The sequence below is a fragment of the Oncorhynchus clarkii genome, chromosome 22 (assembly GCF_045791955.1).
Source record: "Oncorhynchus clarkii lewisi isolate Uvic-CL-2024 chromosome 22, UVic_Ocla_1.0, whole genome shotgun sequence".
NCBI lineage: Eukaryota > Metazoa > Chordata > Actinopteri > Salmoniformes > Salmonidae > Oncorhynchus > Oncorhynchus clarkii.
In genome coordinates this window covers 26,359,455-26,378,816 of record NC_092168.1, presented here as the reverse complement: position 1 = coordinate 26,378,816, position 19,362 = coordinate 26,359,455, and the positions used below count along the sequence as shown (strand labels likewise).

General features: G+C 41.7%; 2 protein-coding genes and 1 pseudogene across 2 annotated transcripts in view; all 3 read left to right on the top strand.

Annotated features, from left to right (window-relative positions):
• Positions 1-607: 607 nt before the first annotated feature.
• On the top strand, positions 608-10,994 carry LOC139380648 (ATP synthase subunit O, mitochondrial-like). Its single transcript, XM_071123543.1, has 8 exons — positions 608-634; positions 3,483-3,572; positions 4,022-4,066; positions 4,263-4,373; positions 4,548-4,677; positions 5,338-5,450; positions 7,121-7,207; positions 10,762-10,994. Exons 1-8 carry the CDS (start codon positions 623-625, stop codon positions 10,870-10,872), a joined length of 699 nt encoding a protein of 232 aa, XP_070979644.1. The 5' UTR covers positions 608-622; the 3' UTR covers positions 10,873-10,994.
• A 5,361-nt stretch (positions 10,995-16,355) lies between these two features.
• Positions 16,356-17,338, top strand: LOC139380646 (carbonyl reductase [NADPH] 1-like; annotated as a pseudogene).
• Positions 17,339-17,922: 584 nt separating this feature from the next.
• The window catches only part of LOC139380653 (protein DOP1B-like), a 48,342-nt gene continuing 46,902 nt past the window's right edge, over positions 17,923-19,362 (top strand). The window contains exon 1 of the mRNA XM_071123551.1: positions 17,923-18,152. The gene's annotated coding sequence lies outside the window, so the exon portion shown is untranslated. The remainder of the gene's footprint in view (positions 18,153-19,362) is intronic.

Here is a 19,362-nt window from a genome sequence, read left to right as displayed (position 1 = left end):
GAGGAAGCGGAAGAGAGAGGCCCATTCGGCAGAATTTTTTTTTCTTCGTTGATTCGGCCACCAAGCAAGGTTTTGTATGTAGCTCAATGAGTGTCGAATTTGGTCAACAACAAAAAATAAATGGCTTATTTGCTAAGTTGTGTTTATTTGATTGAATAGAAGTTTCGTAATGCTTAAGTTGTTGCTGATGTACTGCTTTGGACACGTGACACCCCGGCTACTTTGAGAAAAACACATTTGAGTTGCCTCGAGATGTATATGCATATTCATAACATGCGGCTAGTAGTATAGCATCTCTCTCCATTGAATACAGACGGTTGACGTCAACAACCCTCGTCGAATATTTTTTTAAATGACAATAATGAGATTTGTCCACCAATCCAAAGAACGTATTGGCGGGCGCTAGACAGCCCGCCATGCCGCTTGTGGACACCGACTCCCATTGTTAGGGCGAGGAGACATATAGTATCTTGTTAGTTTATCCATAATCTTTGGTAATACACATGTGACGTTTCAAATGCAACACGCCCATTGTTTATTGTTCTAATTCTAGTAGCCTGGAATTGAAATACCGTATTGTTTTGAGGCACAAATGAATTTTTCGGATAACAACAGACTCAGAATGCATGCTACTGTAAGTGAACCTTTGTTTTAAAACAGGGGATTGGCTTTCCTCATGACATTCAACCTGTTAGGCTACTTGGGTCGAAATTGCCTTAATCCCCACTTTGCCTCATTAACCGACTAGTTTACATATCCTGGTTGATAATGAGCTTTAACAGTGGAATGGTAATAACTGAACAATCTAGAAACGGGCACTTTTTGAAATATTAACTTGTAAAACCCTTGTAATCTTCCTTCAAAGTGTTCAACTTTCCAGAAGTGTATATCGGCATATAGCCTAATCTGACCTCCAAACAGGCTACATACAGCTCATGCATCTATTTAGAATGTAATGTCATAGCATATGGGGGAGATAAACGGGATGCATTTGATAAGTTATTAAAGTTATTTGCAGTCTCAATAACATAGTACAGTGACAGCTGGTGTGACAGCCCATTCAGTGCGTCCATAGTTTACGTCAATTTATAGTGTGAGGGTATTCAATCGTTGGGCACAGGCGTAGGAACCACACAGGTAACCTTACGCATTTTGATTAGTGACTAGCGCCTGCCATTCTCTCTGATAAATAAATAGGCTCTGTCTGATGTAGGATGTGACAAATGTAAGACTATTAAAATTATACCTTAGTCAAGATATGTTGGCCTGTATGCAATGATAACCCCTTCAGTTCAGCGCACACATAAGTGGCATGTTTTATCATGGTGAAAGGTGCATAAGATGTCTGGAGAAGCCACTTTGGCTGTGTCACTGTGCATCTGTGAGAATGAAATGCATAAACAATGTGGATCAATCTACACTCAGACCCTAAACTACATACTGACACAGTCTGACAGTATCTTCATACAGGTGATGTTGGGACAACTAGGCCTGTGTCAATACATACTTGAGGTGATATCAGCAAGAATGCACTTATAAGCTTTATATAAAATGGAGCTCCTATTTTAATTACATAGGCCTAATTTTTAACATTTTCTGAGAACCTGATAAGTAGACAACTATATGGCCTTGATGAGGAAATAGTATAGTCCCACACATTTACATTTGAGTCATTTAGCAAACGCTTTTTGTCCAGACCGACTTCATACATTTTTGTACTGGTCCCCGGTAGGGATCAAACCCACAACCCTGGCATTCCAAACGCCATGCGCTGAGCCACATAGCTTAAACCAATGAAATTGGTTGCTTGTCTGCCAACGTGTATCTGACAAGGACAGTGAATTTCCACTTACAATTTTTTTAGGTCTAGGAAGTAAATTCTTCTTATTCTCTGTATTTTTTATGGCAGTTGGCAACCAACTTTAAGGTGCCATTACCGCCACCGACTGGAGTGTGGACCAGAGACAGGGAAGGTCTAAATCCTACCCAATATTCTCATCCCCCTAAGGAAACGAAATACATAATTAAATAGTACATCCCCTGAAGATTTCCCCAGCAGTTCACTTAATGTTGGCTCTTCAACCCCATCACTCCTTAAATCGAATAACAATCACTTAATTTCCCTCCCATATTGCTGGTACTGAAATAGAATGTGTTTCACTGTCTCCATCTCCTCCTGACAATGATCACACCTCCCAGTCTGCAGTTGTCCTACCAATTTCAAAGGTGGGACACACTATTGAGCCTTGTGTGTCCCAGTCTCTGATTACACACTCCTCCCTTCTCTCTCAACCTGAGGACCTCCCTGCCCCCACCTTTTCCTGTATCTTATACAGATGTCTTCCCTTTCTCTCCCTTTTCCACAACTCTTGACATTTCTTTTTAACTACTGTTTTTATCAACCTTGGCTTCTTCTTTACTGATTGACAATTCCATCTTAAAATTAGGATGTTTAAGAGCCTGCTTGGCGATAACATCCACCTCCTCATTCCCCTCTACTCCCACATGAGCTGGTGCCCAGAGGAACATCACAAATACCACAATCTGTCTCACAAACACTGCAAAACCTCATACAACACATCCTGTCTGCTCTGAGACACAAATTACTTTAATTTTATCAGTGCTGCACAGGAGTCAGAGTAGATCACTACAATGTCTGGTCTCACCTCCTCCACCCACTCTGCAACCAAGAGTATGGCCAGCAACTCCATTGTGTAAACAGATAAATGATCCTTTGTTCTTTTTGTCACTGCCACCTTAGACTCAGGAACACTAAAAGCTGCATCTGTCCTCCCAGTTTTAGGGTCTATAGATCCATCTGTGAATATATTCAAGAAAGCATAGTATTGTGTTTTTAAATGTTCACTTACAACAGAATCTACTCCTTCCTTAACAACTCTTACCCTCTCAAGCAACCTAGCAGTGGAGGCTGCTGAGGGCATGATGGTTCACAATAATCGCTGGAATGTAACAAATAGAATGGCATCAAACACTTGGAAACCATATGTTTGATGTATTTGATACCATTGCACTTATTCCGCTCCAGCCATTACCACAAGCCAATTAAGGTGCCACCAACCTCCTGTGCAACCAAGGTGGGATAGCAGGAAGACACACAGAGGGGCTAAACTCCTTCCCAATCAACCCCATCTCTCTCGCCATGCCATTGCTTATCCACCCAAAACTTGTACTCAAATTTTGTTCATGTTCCCATTACTGTAGGAGTACCCTTTTTTGTAGGATATGCAACCTTATGTCTTTGTCGATTTACCCATATGTCATGGTTAGTTGCTGTCTATCTTAACTTTAACGGCATCTCTCCCAACTGTACCTGCATTGCTACCACCGAGGAGGTCCTGAGTGCTCCACAACATATTCGTAGCGCTTGTCTGAGCTGCTTATCCATATGCTACACTTTCAGGAAGTACATTTCCACTACATCGACACACAAACTACGTTTCCCATAATGCTTCTCGCTTCAGAATATACGTGTTTCTTTTGCGACCAGCTTTCATGCGCAGAAGTTGACCTACAGTTTGAAGAAAATGGCAGCATTAGGACTGGGGCTGCAGGTATGACTTTCGGATGAACGTGAATGTTATGTGATTCATGGCTAGGTTTTTAATTTGAGAATGTATGTATATTATTAGTTGGCACAAAATGGATCAGTGTGCATTGTTTTGATGTCGGCAGAAATAGTTTTCAACGCACAACACGCGAGGCCTTCTGTGAACTTGACAAGCCCGCTCCGCTACTGTTAACTAGCTAATGTTAATAACAGCCCGCTAGCTTGTTGAATATAGCTAGCTACCTAGTTATGCTTATTTGTCATTTTGCTACGGAGCAATAACATGACTATTTACTGTTGTCCATAAGACAGGCGCATGACATTGTAGAACATGTGGTCAAGATTTTTGCTAGTTCAAAACGATTTTGATAGCTTGCTAACTAACAGCTACTCCACTCCAGACGTCACTGTTATATCTTAATCATTTCCTTTATCATCTCTATCCTTTTTCAGGTGCGTCAATTCAGCACGTCGGTTCTCCGACAAGCTTTGATCAGGGTAAGAATTATGAAGTTCAACTTCAAATTACCCTTGTCATTTGATCAGTGCAATATTCTGTTCTATGGCTGATCACGTCCTTTGGTAATATGATTCTCACGCACGCTACAGCTTGAGCAATGTCAGTGTTCATTTGCTCTGTGGTTCAAGTACGTGGTTGGTTATTCCTTATGCTTGTGTCCGTTTTCTATTTTAGCCCCCTATCGACGTGTATGGGGTCGGAGGTCGCTATGCCACAGCCCTGTTCTCTGCTGCCAGCAAGCAGAAGAAACTGGAACAAGTAGAGAAGGAGATGAGGACGTTGTCGGTGAGTTATCCACTGCACCTCTCTCTCCTGTCTTAGTACTCTCTGTCCACTTGTGTGTAATGTGTATATACACTCTCTATTAACTAGGGAAACATTCATTAGTTTGTTAGGCACTGATGCGGCCACTATCATTTTTGACCAGCTCTCTTTCTGTCTTTTCATTCTCTCTACCAGGCTCTGATCAAGGACCCCAAGCTGTCCAGTATTGTGATGAACCCTCATGTCAAGCGCAGCCTCAAGCTGAAGTTCTTTGGTGATGCCATGACGAAGGCAAATCTCTCCCCAATATCAGTTAACCTCATCAGTGAGTCGCCCAGCCTAACTAAGTCATACTCCACAGTGCACTCTTGTTCTGGAAACTGCTGTTGTGTAAGAAAAATAAATGGGGCCGGTTTGGGGAGGATGACATTGTTTTTCTGCTGTCAAGAGCCTCATCTACCAAACTGCTTAATTTCCTTGTCTTCTGACTCTCTTGACCACCTGAAATGGAAAAAGCGATATGGATGTCACTCCATACCTTTTTTTTTTCACTAGTTACCACAGACAGTCAAAATTGTGTAAATTCATGAAAACAAAAATGTGCTTTTGGTCTACATTTAAGGTTGGAGTTAGTCATGAGGTTAGCAATGTGGTTACATTTTAGGTTTAAAATCAAATTTTAAGAGAAATTGTAGTAATGATTTTTGCTGTGGTAAGTAGTGACAACCTACCCTTTTGGTTGGCTAGTTGTAACCGGAATATAAAGTAAACGTCAGCTAAGAGTACTGTTTACTGCTCACTAATGATCTTAATTAATTAGTGATACAAAGGAGCGATTAGGAGAAATAGTTGAGTATTTTTGCTTTTGTTATGAGTACATCCTCACTCTTACTAATGTTACTGAATGCAAATGCAGTTCGTGCAAATATTATTTGTGGCTGCTGGCTAAGCCACTGAGGTTTCATTGTTCCCCTCTCCTCCTCAGCTGTGTTGGCAGATAATGGCCGTCTGACCCTGACCGCAGATGTAGTTGGCGCCTTTGCGAAAATGATGAGCGCTCACCGTGGCGAGGTCATCTGCACTGTCACCACCGCACATGTACGGTGACCCACCACCATACACACTGTGGTTGTACAGTTGAAGACAGAAGTTGACATACACCTTATCCAAATACATTTAAACTCAGTTTTTCACAATTCCTGACATTTAATCCTAGTAAAAAGTCCCTGTTTTAGGTCAGTTAGGGTCACCACTTTTTTTTTAAGAATGTGAATGGTCAGAATAATAGTAGAGTGATTTTATTTCAGCTTTTATTTCTTTCATCACATTCCCAGTTGGTCAGAAGTTTACATGCACTCAATTAGTATTTGGCAGCATTGCCTTTAAATTGTTTAACTTGGGTCAAATGTTTCTGGTAGCCTTCCAAAAGCTTCCCACAAAAAGTTGGGTGAATTTTGGCCCATTCCTCCTGACAGAGCTGGTGGAACTGAGTCATGTTTGTAGGCCTCCTTGCTCGCTCACACTTTTTCAGTTCTGACGACAAATATTCTATATGATTGAGGTTAGGCTTTGTGATGGCCACTCCAATACCTTGACTTTGTTGTCCTTAAGCCATTTTTGTCTTGAGATGATATCTTGAGATGTTGCTTCAATATCCACATAATTTTACTTTCTCATGATGCCATCTATTTTGTTTAGTGCACCAGTCCCTCCTGCAGCAAAGCACCCCCACAACATGATGCTGCCACCCCCGTGCTTCACAGTTGGGATGGTGTTCTTTGGCTTGCAAGCATCCCCCTTTTCCTCCAAACATAAGGATGGTCATCATGGCCAAACAGTTCTATTTTTGTTTCATCAGACCAGAGGACATTTCTCAAAAAGTACAATATTTTTCCACATGTGCAGTTGCAAACCGTAGTCTGGCTTTCTTATGGCGGTTTTGGAGCAGTGGCTTCTTCCTTGCTGAGCGGCCTCTCAGGTTATGTCGATATAGGACTCATTTTACTGTGGCTATGGATACTTTTGTGCCTGTTTCCTCCAGCATCTTCACAAGGTCCTTTGCTGTTGTTCTGGGATTGAGTCACACTTTTCGCACAGAAGTACTTTCATCTCTGGGAGACCGAACATGTCTCCTTCCTGAGCGATATGACAGCTGCGTGGTCCCATAGTGTTTATACTTGCATACTATTGTTTGTACAGATGAACGTGATACCTTCAGGCATTTGGAAATTGCTCCCAAGGATGAACCAGACTTGTGGAGGTGTACCATTTTTTTTCTGAGGTCTTGGCTGATTTCTTTTGATTTTCCAATGATGTCAAGGAAAGAGGTACTGAGTTTGAAGGTAGGCCTTGAAATACATCCACAGGTACACCTCCAATTGACTCAAATTATGTCAATTAGCCTATCAGAAGCTTCTAAAGCCATGACGTAATTTTCTGGAATTTTCCAAGCTGTTTAAAGGCACAGTCAACTTAGTATTTTTAAACTTTTGACCCACTGGAATTGTGATACAGTGAATTATAAATGAAATAATCTCCTTAAACGAAATGTTGTAAAAATGACTTGTCATGCACAAAGTAGATGTCCTAACTGACTTGCCAAAACTATAGTTTGTTGACAATAAATTTGTAGAGTGGTTGAAAAACGAGTTTTAATGACTCCAACCTAAGTGTATGTAAACTTCCGACTTCAACTGTATATAGTTGTCAACCCGAGTTCCATATTCGTTTTTATAGTGTTTGATTTGATCTTTGTCTGTATGACACAGCCCCTGGATGAGGCTAACCTGGCAGAGCTGAAGGTGGCTCTGAACGGCTTCCTGGCAAAGGGAGAGACACTCATATTAGAGACCAAGGTGAGACCATACTCAATTCGTGTCCTTGTTGCCACAATAAGGATTTATCTCAAGTCAACTCCTGGTAGGGCAGGGCGGTAAACTGTTAAAAATATATATATACTGGTATTCATTCACAGACAGTTTTTTTTTCTCCCAACAGAGATGTGTTTAAATCAAATTGATTAGTTGTGGCTAAAAGGCTGTGCGTGATGACGTAGTGCACATAAATAACTTTTGCAGTTACATTCTCATGTAGTGAATAGAAAATACATCGCATTTTAAACTACTAATGGTTTTGTCATACACACATTTTTAGTTATATAGTGAAGGTGCCCACTTTGGTCTTGGCACATGCTCTCCAGCCACAACCAAGCAAGGCTTGTTCGATGGCTCGGTTATTTCAGCAGTAGGGGAGTGTGAACTACAAGCCAATCATGATGCGGAAACCTATGTGCTAATGTTCCAAATGGTGAACACCTTGCAAAAGCCTCTCCTTTCAGCAGAAACATGTGAAAAGCTTAAGTTAATACAGCTCAACCAGTGTCAGCACTAAAGGAAAAACGAAATGTCCCATCACACTTGAACACCTCAGAGGCGATACTGAAACAGTTTGAGGACATTTTTGAAGGGTTGGGGGCTCTGTGAGGTGAGCTCCACCTAGTGGTGGATGTGTCTGTCTCCCACCAGTTCAACAGCTTCCCCGCCAAATCCACATTCCACTGAAGGAAACGATACTAAAGGCTGTTGATTCGATGGAGGAACAGGGTGTCAATACGAAGGTCACCAAACCTACTAAGTGGATAAGCAACATGATTGTGGTGGAAAAGCCAGGCAAAATAAATCTGCCTTGATCCAAGTGCCCTGAACAAAGTCTTATGTAGGGTACATTACCAAATACATACTATTGAAGAGGTACTGCCTAGCCTGGAAAAAACAAATCTTTGGGAAAGGATGCAAAAAAACGAGTACTGGCAGGTATGTTGTTTGGATGAAGAGAAAAGTTACCTCACCACATTTTGGACCTCCAATGGTAGATACCGATGGACACGGTTACCTTTTTGGAGTGAAACCAGCTGCAGACTAATATCAGCAAAGGCAACAGGATGCACTTCAGGAATAAGTGTTATGGCTGATGACATCCTGGTATACGGCTGTGGTGCTACATTGGAAGAAGCCGTGCAGGACTATGACCACAACCTGACTCACCTCTTACAAAGAGCAAGGGAGATGGATCTAAAGGAGGATATGCCCAAATTGAGGAGTGCCTAGCCATTGTGTTTGACTGTGACTGTTTTGATCAAGGGTAGGTGCGTGTATCGCCTACATGAGAATTTATTTTTTTCCCCTCTATTTTTTTAGGTGAAGCCTTTCACTGTTGGTGAACACCTGTTTACAAATCATTTGACAAATAACATTTGATTTCATATTATGGACGAGCAAGATTATTATATTTTTAAACTGCAGCCAAGCGTCGATCATGTCACCAGAATAAGACCCTCAATATTTATTGGGAAGGAGCATCAAGCTCATCACCTTGCACTTTCACCACCCTGTGAAGTTCATTTATTTTAGCTGTAGCCTAATAAACGGCATCCTTTCCTGAGTCAGTCGGAGGACCACACAACACCATAGCGTGACTCCCAAGTTTATTTTGATATGATTATATCAACATTTGTGCATGAAAGCATTTCTTGCATTTTACAGACACAAAAAGATCCCACCTTGTCTAGTGTGTTTTGTTGACATTTGGAAAGTTAACCGACATTTGCTATTTCCTTCAGGCCTGTCATGACATTTTCTTATTGTGCCTTCAGAAAGTATTCACAGCCCTCAACATTTTGTTTTTACACAGTGGGATTCAAATGGATGTCATTTTTGGTCAACGATACACAAAATACACAAAAATACTTGTCAGTGGAAGAAAAATTCAAACATTTTCAAAAGATGTAAGGAAAATAAAACTACACTGAACTAAAATATAAATGCAACAATTTTAGTGATTTTACCAAGTTACAGTTCATATAAGGAAATCAATCAATTGAAATAATAAATTCATTAGACCCTAATCTATGGATTTCACATGACTGGGAATGCAAATATCTTAAAAAATCATATTTTCAAAGTAGGGGAGTGGATCAGAAAACCAGTCCGTATCTGGTGTGACCACAAATTCCCTCATGCAGCGCAACACATCTCATTCGCATAGTTGATCAGGCTGTTGATTGTGGCCTGTGGAATGTTGTCCCACTCCTCTTCAATGGCTGTCTGAAGTTGCTGGATATTGGCGGGAACTGGAACACGCTGTAGTACACTTCGATCCAAGCATCCCAAACATGTTCAAGGGGTGACATGTCTGGTTAGCATACAGGCCATGGAAGAACTGGGACATTTCCAGCTTCCAGGAATCGTGTACAGATCCTTGCGACATGGGGTTGTGCATTATCATGCTGAAGCATAAAGTGATGTCGGCGGATGAATGGCACATCAATGGGCCTCAGGATCTTGTCATGGTGTGTGTGCATTCAAATTGCCATCGACTATAATGCAATTGTGTTTGTTGTCCGTGGCTTATGCTTGCCCATACCATAACCCCACAATGGGGCACTCTGTTCACAACGTTGATATCAGCTAAATGCTCGCCCACATGACACTATACACGCTGTCTGCCATCTGCCCGGTACAGTTGTAAATGGGATTCATCCGTGAAGAGGCCACTTCTCAGTGGCCATCGAAGGTGAGCATTTGCCCACTGGTTACGCCGCCGCAATGCAGTCAGGTGAGGACAACGAGAGCTTCCCTTAGACGGTTTCTGACAGTTTGTACAGAAATTCTTCAGTTGTACAAACCCACAGTTACATCAGCTGTCTAGGTGGCTGGTCTGATGATCCCGCAGCTGAAGAAGCTGGATGTGGAGGTCCTGGGCGGGCATGGCTGTGATAGGGTTCTAAACAGATTTGTGCACATCTGAGAGAGAAACTTTTTGTGCATCTGACAAAATGTGATCTTTAAATTTAGCTCATGATACATGGGACCAACTCTTTGCATGTTGCATTTTATTTTTGTTCAGTGTAATAACAAATTAGTGCAGAAAATTTAAGAAATTCATAAATGCTGGAAGTGAATGCAAAAATGTAATAAATAACTATACAAATGGGAACCGTTGGTCGAGTAGCAGAGTTGGAGGCTACCAAAGAGGATTTTTGATTCCTGTACAATGTTCTACAAATGGGACTACTTCACTGTCAGATTTGTCCTGTTCTTTTTGGTTGAACAATATGAAGCAATCAGGATGGAGAAAGCTCATTTATAAAAACAACTTTGAATTCATGTTTTGCCATTCTAGGGTCATGCACTACCCATAAAGCATAGCCTAGAACTCTTATTATTCAGAAACATCAAATACCTTCAAATGAGAAATACTGTGATATATTATGTCGATATTGCCCTGCCCTACCTAACACCTGGTATATGCAAAGGCTTAGGACTGTCAGGCTAGCACTAATCTGGAACATGCTGATATGCCTATGGTTTGAATGGCGCTTTAACTTGTATTACTTTTCTCTTTCCTCCAGTCTGATGCCTCCATCCTGGGTGGTATGATTGTCAGCATAGGAGATAAGTATGTGGACATGTCCACCAAGACAAAGATCCACAAACTGACCAAGATCATCAGAGATAGTTAAGTCCATTGCCCATTCCAGAGAGTCATGGGAATGTTTCTCTGCTTCCTGCCACCTATACAGCGCTATGTCCGCTAAAATCCTGTCTAGTTGTGTTCGTAATAAAATATTCTGTAACATACAAAGTGTATTTGTAATGCCTTTTTATTTTAATGTTTTATTTCACCTTTTATTTAACCAGGTAGGCCAGTTGAGAAGAAGTTCTCATTTACAACTGCGACCTGGCCAAGATCGAGCAAAGCAGTGCGACACAAACAACACAGAGTTATACATGGGATAAACAAATGTACAGTCAATAACACAATATAAAAATCTGTATACAGTGTGTGCAAATGAGGTAAGGCAATAAATAGGCCATAGTGGCAAAGTAATTACAATTTAGCATTTAACACTGGAGTGATAATGTGCAGATGAAGATGTGCAAGTAGAAATACTGGTGCAGAAAAAAACAAGTATGGGGATGAGGTACAGTGGGGCAAAAAAGTATTTAGTTAGCCATCAATTGTGCAAGTTCTCCCACTTAAAAAGATGAGAAGTCTATAATTTTCATCATAGGTACACTTCAACTATGACAGACAAAATGAGAAAAAAAAATCCAGAAAATCACTGTGGGATTTCTAATGAATTTATTTGCAAATTATGGTGGAAAATAAGTATTTGGTCAATAACAAAAGTTTATCTCAATACTTTGCCAACAAAGGGTATATAACAATGACAGAGGTAAAACATTTTCTGTATGTCTTCACAAGGTTTTCACACACTGTTGCTGGTATTTTGGCCCATTCCTCCATGCAGATCTCCTCTAGAGCAGTGATGTTTTGGGGCTGTTGCTGGGCAACACGAACTTTCAACTCCCTACAAAGATTTTCTATGGGGTTGAGATCTGGAGACTGGCTAGGCCCCTCCAGGACCTTGAAATGCTTCTTACGAAGCCACTCCTTCGTTGCCCGGGAGGTGTGTTTGGGATCATTGTCATGATGAAAGACCCAGCCACGTTTCATCTTCAATGCCCTTGCTGATGGAAGGAGGTTTTCACTCAAAATCTCACGATACATGGCCCCATTCATTCTTTCCTTTACACCGATCAGTCGTCCTGGTCCCTTTGCAGAAAAACAGCCCCAAAGCATGATGTTTCCACCCCCATGCTTCACAGTAGGTATGGTATTCTTTGGATGCAACTCAGCATTCTTTGTCCTCCAAACACGACGATTTGAGTTTTTACCAAAAAGTTATATTTTGGTTTCATCTGACCATATGACATTCTCCCAATCTTCTTCTAGATCATCCAAATGCTCTCTAGCAAACTTCAGACGGGCCTGGACATGTACTGGCTTAAGCAGGGGGACACGTCTGGCACTGCAGGATTTGAGTCCCTGGCGGCGTAGTGTGTTACTGATGGTAGGCTTTGTTACTTTGGTCCCAGCTCTCTGCGGGTCATTCACTAGGTCCCCTCGTGTGGTTCTGGGATTTTTGCTCACCGTTCTTGTGATCATTTTGACAGCCCCAGATCGAGGGAGATTATCAGTGGTTTTGTATGTCTTCCATTTCCTAATAATTGCTCCCACAGTTGATTTCTTCAAACCAAGCTGCTTACCTATTACAGATTCAGTCTTCCCAGCCTGGTGCAGGTCTACAATTTTGTTTCTGGTGTCCTTTGACAGCTCTTTGGTCTTGGCCATAGTGGAGTTTGGAGTGTGACTGTTTGAGGTTGTGGACAGGTGTCTTTTATACTGATAACAAGTTCAAACAGGTGCCATTAATACAGGTAACGAGTGTTGGACAGAGGAGCCTCTTAAAGAAGTTACAAGTCTGTGAGAGCCAGAAATCTTGCTTGTTTGTAGGTGACCAAATACTTATTTTTCCACCATAATTTGCAAAGAAATTCATTAAAAATCCTACAATATGATTTTCTGGATTGTTTTCTCATTTTGTCTGTCAAAATTATAGGCCTCGTCTTTTTAAGTGGGAGAACTTGCCCAATTGGTGGCTGACTAAATACTTTTTTTGCCCCACTGTAGGTAGTTGGATGGGCTATTTACAGATGGGCTGTGGACAGCTGCAGCGATCGGTAAGCTGCTCTGACAGCCGATGCTTGAAGTTAGTGAGGGAGATATGTCTTCAACTTCAGTGATTTTTGCAATTTGTTCCAGTCATTGGCAGCAGAGAACTGGAAGGAAAGGCGTCCAAAGGAGGTGTTGGCTTTGGGGATGACCAGTGAAATATACCTGCTGGAGCGCATGCTAAGGGTGGGTGTAGCTATGATGACCAGTGAGCTGAGATAAGACGGCACTTTACCTAGCAAAGACTTATATTTCTGTGTCCATGCAGACTGGTTGTTGCTGGTGGAGGGAATATAAAATGCCTGTTTATCAGCTTGGATCATTTATGATGCAGTTGATGTACCACATTAGTGCCATAATCTCAATTATAAACTGGGTGGTTCGAGCCCTGAATTCTGATTTGGCTGAAAGCCATGGTATATCCGACTGTATAACATGGGTATGACCAAATATTTATTTTTACTGCTTACGCTGGTAATCCGTTTATAATAGCAATAAGGCTCCTCGGGGTGGGTCCATGTACCAAAGCCACACCGCGTTGTGTCTTACATAAGAACAGCCCTTAGTCGTCGTATATTGCCCATATACCGCACCACCTCAGGTCCTATTGCTTAATTATAAACTGGGTAGTTTGATGCTGGTATGATGCAAATGTATTTGTTTACGTTTTTTAATTATGATGGTAACCAGTTTGTAATAGCAAGGCACCCTGGCAGGCTTTGTGGTGAATGGCCAATATACAGTACCACAGCTAAGGGTGGTATCCAGGCACTCCGTGTTGCAAGAACAGCCCTTAGCTTTGGTATAACCCCACGGCCTTATTGCTTAAATGTATTTTCTCTTTTGACTTCAAAAGATATTAATATCAGAATGTAGCAATTAGTGTTTCCTCTCATTCATGGGAATATGCTCTGCCACTTCTTGGTATATCCGTCCATACTATACTCTTAATAGAGGAATTAAATTCCTATATGTTTAATACCTAATTAAATTAATACACTCAGCCCATTTCTAAGGATTTGTAAGAAACTTATTTGCATAAAATGGGCGGAGACCAGTCTCAAAATCAAGCACTAGCGTTTATTCTCGATAGTACTGAACATGATACAATTTACAACAGGTTATAAACTGAAAATGACGTCATTAGGTTTCGAACTGTCCCGTCTCTCCTCCACTCCGGTACAATGGCAGTATAGTTCTCAAGCCTTCCTACATCGTCTCCCACCAATTTAGATCATTTATGACCAAGCCAAGGTCTTCCTGTGTAGATAAGCATTCTAGCCAGTCTGACGATAAGTTCATTCGTTTCTACCAAGGAACAGACAGTCATTGTTCTAATTCTTGATTATAATTACACAAATTATATTCAGTACTAGGATTAAAAGAAAATGCATACATCTATACAGTAACATAATAGTATTCTGATTAGTCAGTCCTGATTGAAATGTATACATAATTAGTCATTATTGATTAAAAAAAATCCCTTAACAGCTCTGCATAGCCGGGGGTGTGCTCCATACTACTTTAACAATTTTACATTCACACTGGTGATGCAGTGATTTCGGAAAGTATTCAGACCCCTTTATCCACATTTTGTTACGTTACAGCCTTATTCTAAAATTGATTTAAGTTGTTTTTTTCCCCTCTCAATCTACACACCCCATAATAATAAAGCAAAAACTGTTTTTTAGAAATTCTTACAAATGTATTAAAAATAAACAAATATCACATACATTAGTGTTCTGACCCTTTACGCAGTACTTTGAAGTACCTTTGGCAGCGATTACAGCCTCGAGTTTTGAGTATGACGCTACAAGCTTGGCACACCTGTTTGGGGAGTTTCTTCCATTTGTCTCTGCATTTGTCTCCTCTCAAGTTCTGTCAAGTTGTTCGATCAGGTTTCAAGGACATTCAGAGACTTGTCCCGAAGCCACTTCTGCGTTGTTTTGGCTGTGGCTTAGGGTCATTGGCCTGTTGGAAGGTGAACATTTGTCCCAGTCTGAGATCCTGAGCGATCTGGAGCAGGTTTTCATCAAGGGTCTCTTTGTACTTTGCTCTGTTCATCTTTCCCTCAATCCTGACTAGTCTCCCAGTCATTGCCGCTGAAAAACATCCCAACTGCATGATGCTGCCACCATGCTTCACCGTAGGGATGGTTCCAGGTTTCCTCCAGACGAGACGCTTGGCATTCAGACCTAAGAGTTCTATCTTGGTTTCTCCAAGTAGGCTGTCATGTGCTTCCGTCTGGCCACTCTACCATAAAGGCCTGATTGGTGGAGTGCAGTAGAGGTGGTTGTCCTTCTGTTTTCGCTTTGTCATTATAGGGTATTGTGTGTGGGTTGGGGCAATTTAATACCTTTTTAGAATAAGGCTGTAATGTAACAGAATGCCAAAAAAGTCAAGGTTTCTGAATACTTTCCGGATGCACTGTACATCTGAATCATAAATATTCTTTATTCACTGGTGACCACAAGGTCATGTGACTGTGTAGACTTTAGGGGTCACCATACTCCTACAATATAGCCTACTGCTTAAATTCCTCTGGTAATTCCGTTTTAATGTATGTTTAGATTATGTGGATGTGTTAGATGATTCATTTTTTACTGCATAGCAGCATACTCAGGGCGTGCCGGCTAATGCTATAGGCCATCACTAAAACAACTGATTAAACTACCATGAACCTTGATTAAAGTTTCAACGTTTATTCACAATGTGCACAGGATAGAGTCAGTGTGGATACTCTGAGAGGGAGATTTTTTTTCAGAGTTAGTAGTTGTTACCCATTAACAGTTTTATGGCGAGGGGATAAGCACTGTTTAGGAGTCTGTCTGAGCCTTGATGCACCAGTACAGCCTGCCGGATGGTAGCATGTAGAACAGTCTATGTATTGGGTGGCTGGAGTTGAATAAGGTATGCTAATGCTGGGTCAGAGCAACAGCTGACAAACTAGCTCTCTGGATTTGTGATCACTGGAGCGGCAGGTAGCCTAGTGGTTAGAGCGTTGAGCAAGTAACCGAAAGGTTCTGCCCCTAAACAAGGCAGACAGCCTATGAACAGTGGGTTGTCATTGTTAAATAAGAATCTGTTCTTAACTGACTCGCCTAGTTAAATAAATAAAAAAATCACTGCTATAAAGTGTTTCATACCTTTTAATTGATATTGAGGACATAAACGTTTAACTCGGGAAATGTGTTTCCCGGTAGCTCAGAATCTATGGCCTTCAAATTCAAATCTGGACCTTGAAGCCAGTTCTACAGTTTTTTTTCCCTTTCTAATCAGGGAAGGGTTTAGAACTGGGACACCAAGGTGTGTGCAATTAATTATCGGGTATAACAGAAGTCTGAACCTCATAGGGAAAAATCTGAATACCCCTGCTCTGTAGCTTTCAGAATCTATTGCTTTTGATTTCTTTCTCTTTTTGAGGTGATGTCTGGCCCACAGGTGGCTCTGGTCACTGGTTCCACGTGGGGCCTGGGGTTAGCCATAGTGCAGGTACTGTGCCAGGGCTTTAAATGGGATGTGTATCTGAGCACCTGGGACGTCCAGAGGGGGGCCGTGGTTGTGGAGGATCTGCAGAGGGAGGGACTCAAGCCCAGACTGGACATTACAGACCTGGCTGACATCCTGGCGGCATGGCACCATTTCATGAAGGAGTACGGGGGTCTGGATGTGCTAATCAACAACACACGCATCGCCCCAAGACGTAACTGCACATTATTAATGACTTACCTTTCACTCACACAGTCTGACACACTGGCTGCTTTCATACAGGCAGCCCAATTCTGATTTTTTTTCCCACATCAAATTTTTGTCAGAGCTAATTTGATTGGTCAAAATACAATTAGTAAAAAAAGAACAGAGTTGGGTTGCCTGTCTAAATGCAGCCATTGTGCAATAGTTATTGTGTGTCAGCTGGCCTGGGAATCAGTAACATTTAAAGTAAACTAATAGCTCCCTCTATGTCCAGAAGGTGACCCTGCATCCTTCGGCAGCCAAGTAGAACACATTCTCTAAACCAAATTCTTCGCCACCAGTAACATGTGCAATGAGCTTCTTCCTCTCCATGTGTGTTCTCTGGACCTCCAGGCCCTGCAGAAATGACATCACAGAGGAGCTAGTGGCTCTGATGAAGTGCTTTGTTGCCGAGGCCAAAGCTGGAGACCACGTCAGCAAGAGCTGGCCAAATTCTGGCTATGGGTTGTCCAAAATAGGCCTGATGGCTCTTAGAGACACCCCAGAGAGGATCCAGCTAAACCCCTGCTGCCCGGGCTGACATTACCTATACCAACGGGACTAGGACGCCCGCGGAGGGGTTAGACACACCTATACACCTTATTACAGGTGCAGTGAAATATGTTGTTTTACTGGGACAGCCATAGTAGTACGGTGCAAATTATATATTTTTCACCTTGTTGGCTCAAGTATTCAAACCAGTGACCTTACTTACTGGGCCAACGCTCTAACCACTAGGCTCCTTGCCACCCTACATTAAACAACCATGTTAATGTGTCTCATTTGTTTACAGGGCCAGAGGATAGGTTGTGCACTGAATAGCTAGTATTATATTTGATTAAACAAGTCACTTCATTGTCTCAAAAAGGACTGTTCAATGTAATACACAATTATTAAATAACAAAGAAACAGATACAGTATGTTTGCAGTTATTTTTGTTAATGCTCTTTAACCCAGCTTTGACCAAATATCTGACAGTGAAGTGAGAGGTTTGTAAACGTCGCATATCCTGGAATGTACCAACACCGGGAGTGCCAGTGAAAAAAATATACATAATTTCTGATTTGAATGCTGAACTCAAGAAACAGGTTTACCTAACTCGGCTGAATCGCTTATTCATTAATTGTGAATCTATTAACTGGCATTGTGAGGGGCTTTTAGCTTGTGAAGATAAATACTGCACCTAAACTGTCAAGGAGCTCCACACTCCACCCCTCCGAAGATCAGGAAGTGCGCTCTCCGTGCTCCAATCGCTCTCTGTGAATCAGCTGAGTTTGGGCTTTCCACCCTGTTGCGTTTAGCATGATCTGCACGAGAGAAATTGGAAACGCACCCCCCCACCTAACGGTTGGTTGACGGTTTCTCAAAGCTTCAGTTACAGAACGGACGCTACACCCAGAACCGTTAACATTTGCCGGTTTCCCGGGATTTAGTGACATTTATTGGACGCACGCGAATGATCAGCTCAAACCCGAGCTTGTTTTGCAGTTGGTGAGTCATTGATGCACCCATATGATGCACCTTGTGTCTTTTTGTTTACCGCAACATTAGGTCCCGGTTTGGTGAGAATAAAAATTGACGGGGTGTAGCTAATAATATAGGCCTATAAATCACTGGATATAGCACATTGAAATCACCATATTTCAATTTTAATTGGCTTGTGTTTTCTCCCCAGTTCACGTTTTCCTGTTGTGAATCAATATTATCTAAATATAGTGCTACCCTAATTCCTTTGACTCGGTGGACAACGGGGACATGATGCAGTGCCGCGTTCACGCTATTTTAATTATTTCTCTGCAACATCAACAACCATTCCATCTCAGTTATTGTAACATTTGCACTGAGTCTGGAGCTTTATAAACAACATTGGAAAGATGAAGAAGCAGCAGAATCTTGGGTGGGCCTGGGAGCCAGACTCAGCCAATCAGAATGAGTTTTTCCCCACAAAAGGGCTTTACTACAGGTAGAAATACTCGTCAGTATCATCAGCTGTCCGGGTAGCTGGTCTCAGCTAGGTCTCTGCAGGTGAAGAAGCAGGATGTGGAGGTCCTGGGCTGGCATTGTTACACGTGGTCTGCTATTTTGTGAGGCCTGTTGGATGCACTGCAAATTTCTCTAAACCGACGTTGGAGGCAGCTTATGGTAGATAAATGAACATTCACTTATCTGGCAACAGCTCTCATGGACATTCCTGCAGTCAGCATGCCAATTGCACACTCCCTTTAAACTTAAGACCTGTGGAATTGTGTTGTATGACATTTTAGAGTAGCCTTTTATTGTAACTAGTATAAGGTGCACCAGTGTAATGATCATGCTGTTTAATCAGCTTCTTGATATGCCACAACGGTCAGGTGGATTATCTTGGCAAAGGAGAAATGCTCACTAATAGGAATGTAAAGAAATTTGTGCAAAAAATATGCTTTTTGTGTGTATGGAAAGATCTTTTATTCAGCTCATGAAACATGGGACCAACACTTTACACGTTGCATTTATATTTTTGTTCAGTATACATTGCCAACAACATCTAATTGGATGAAATCATTTCTCCTTCTCATTCTCTTTCTCACACACAGACAGATGGAAATCCCTGATTTGCTCTTTGACGAGGCCATCTTACATAATGCAGTCAGGTCTTTAGAGTCACATTCAGAGCCATAGCGCTGCCATGACTCAGTCTTTAACAGCAGTGTCTGTCCCATCC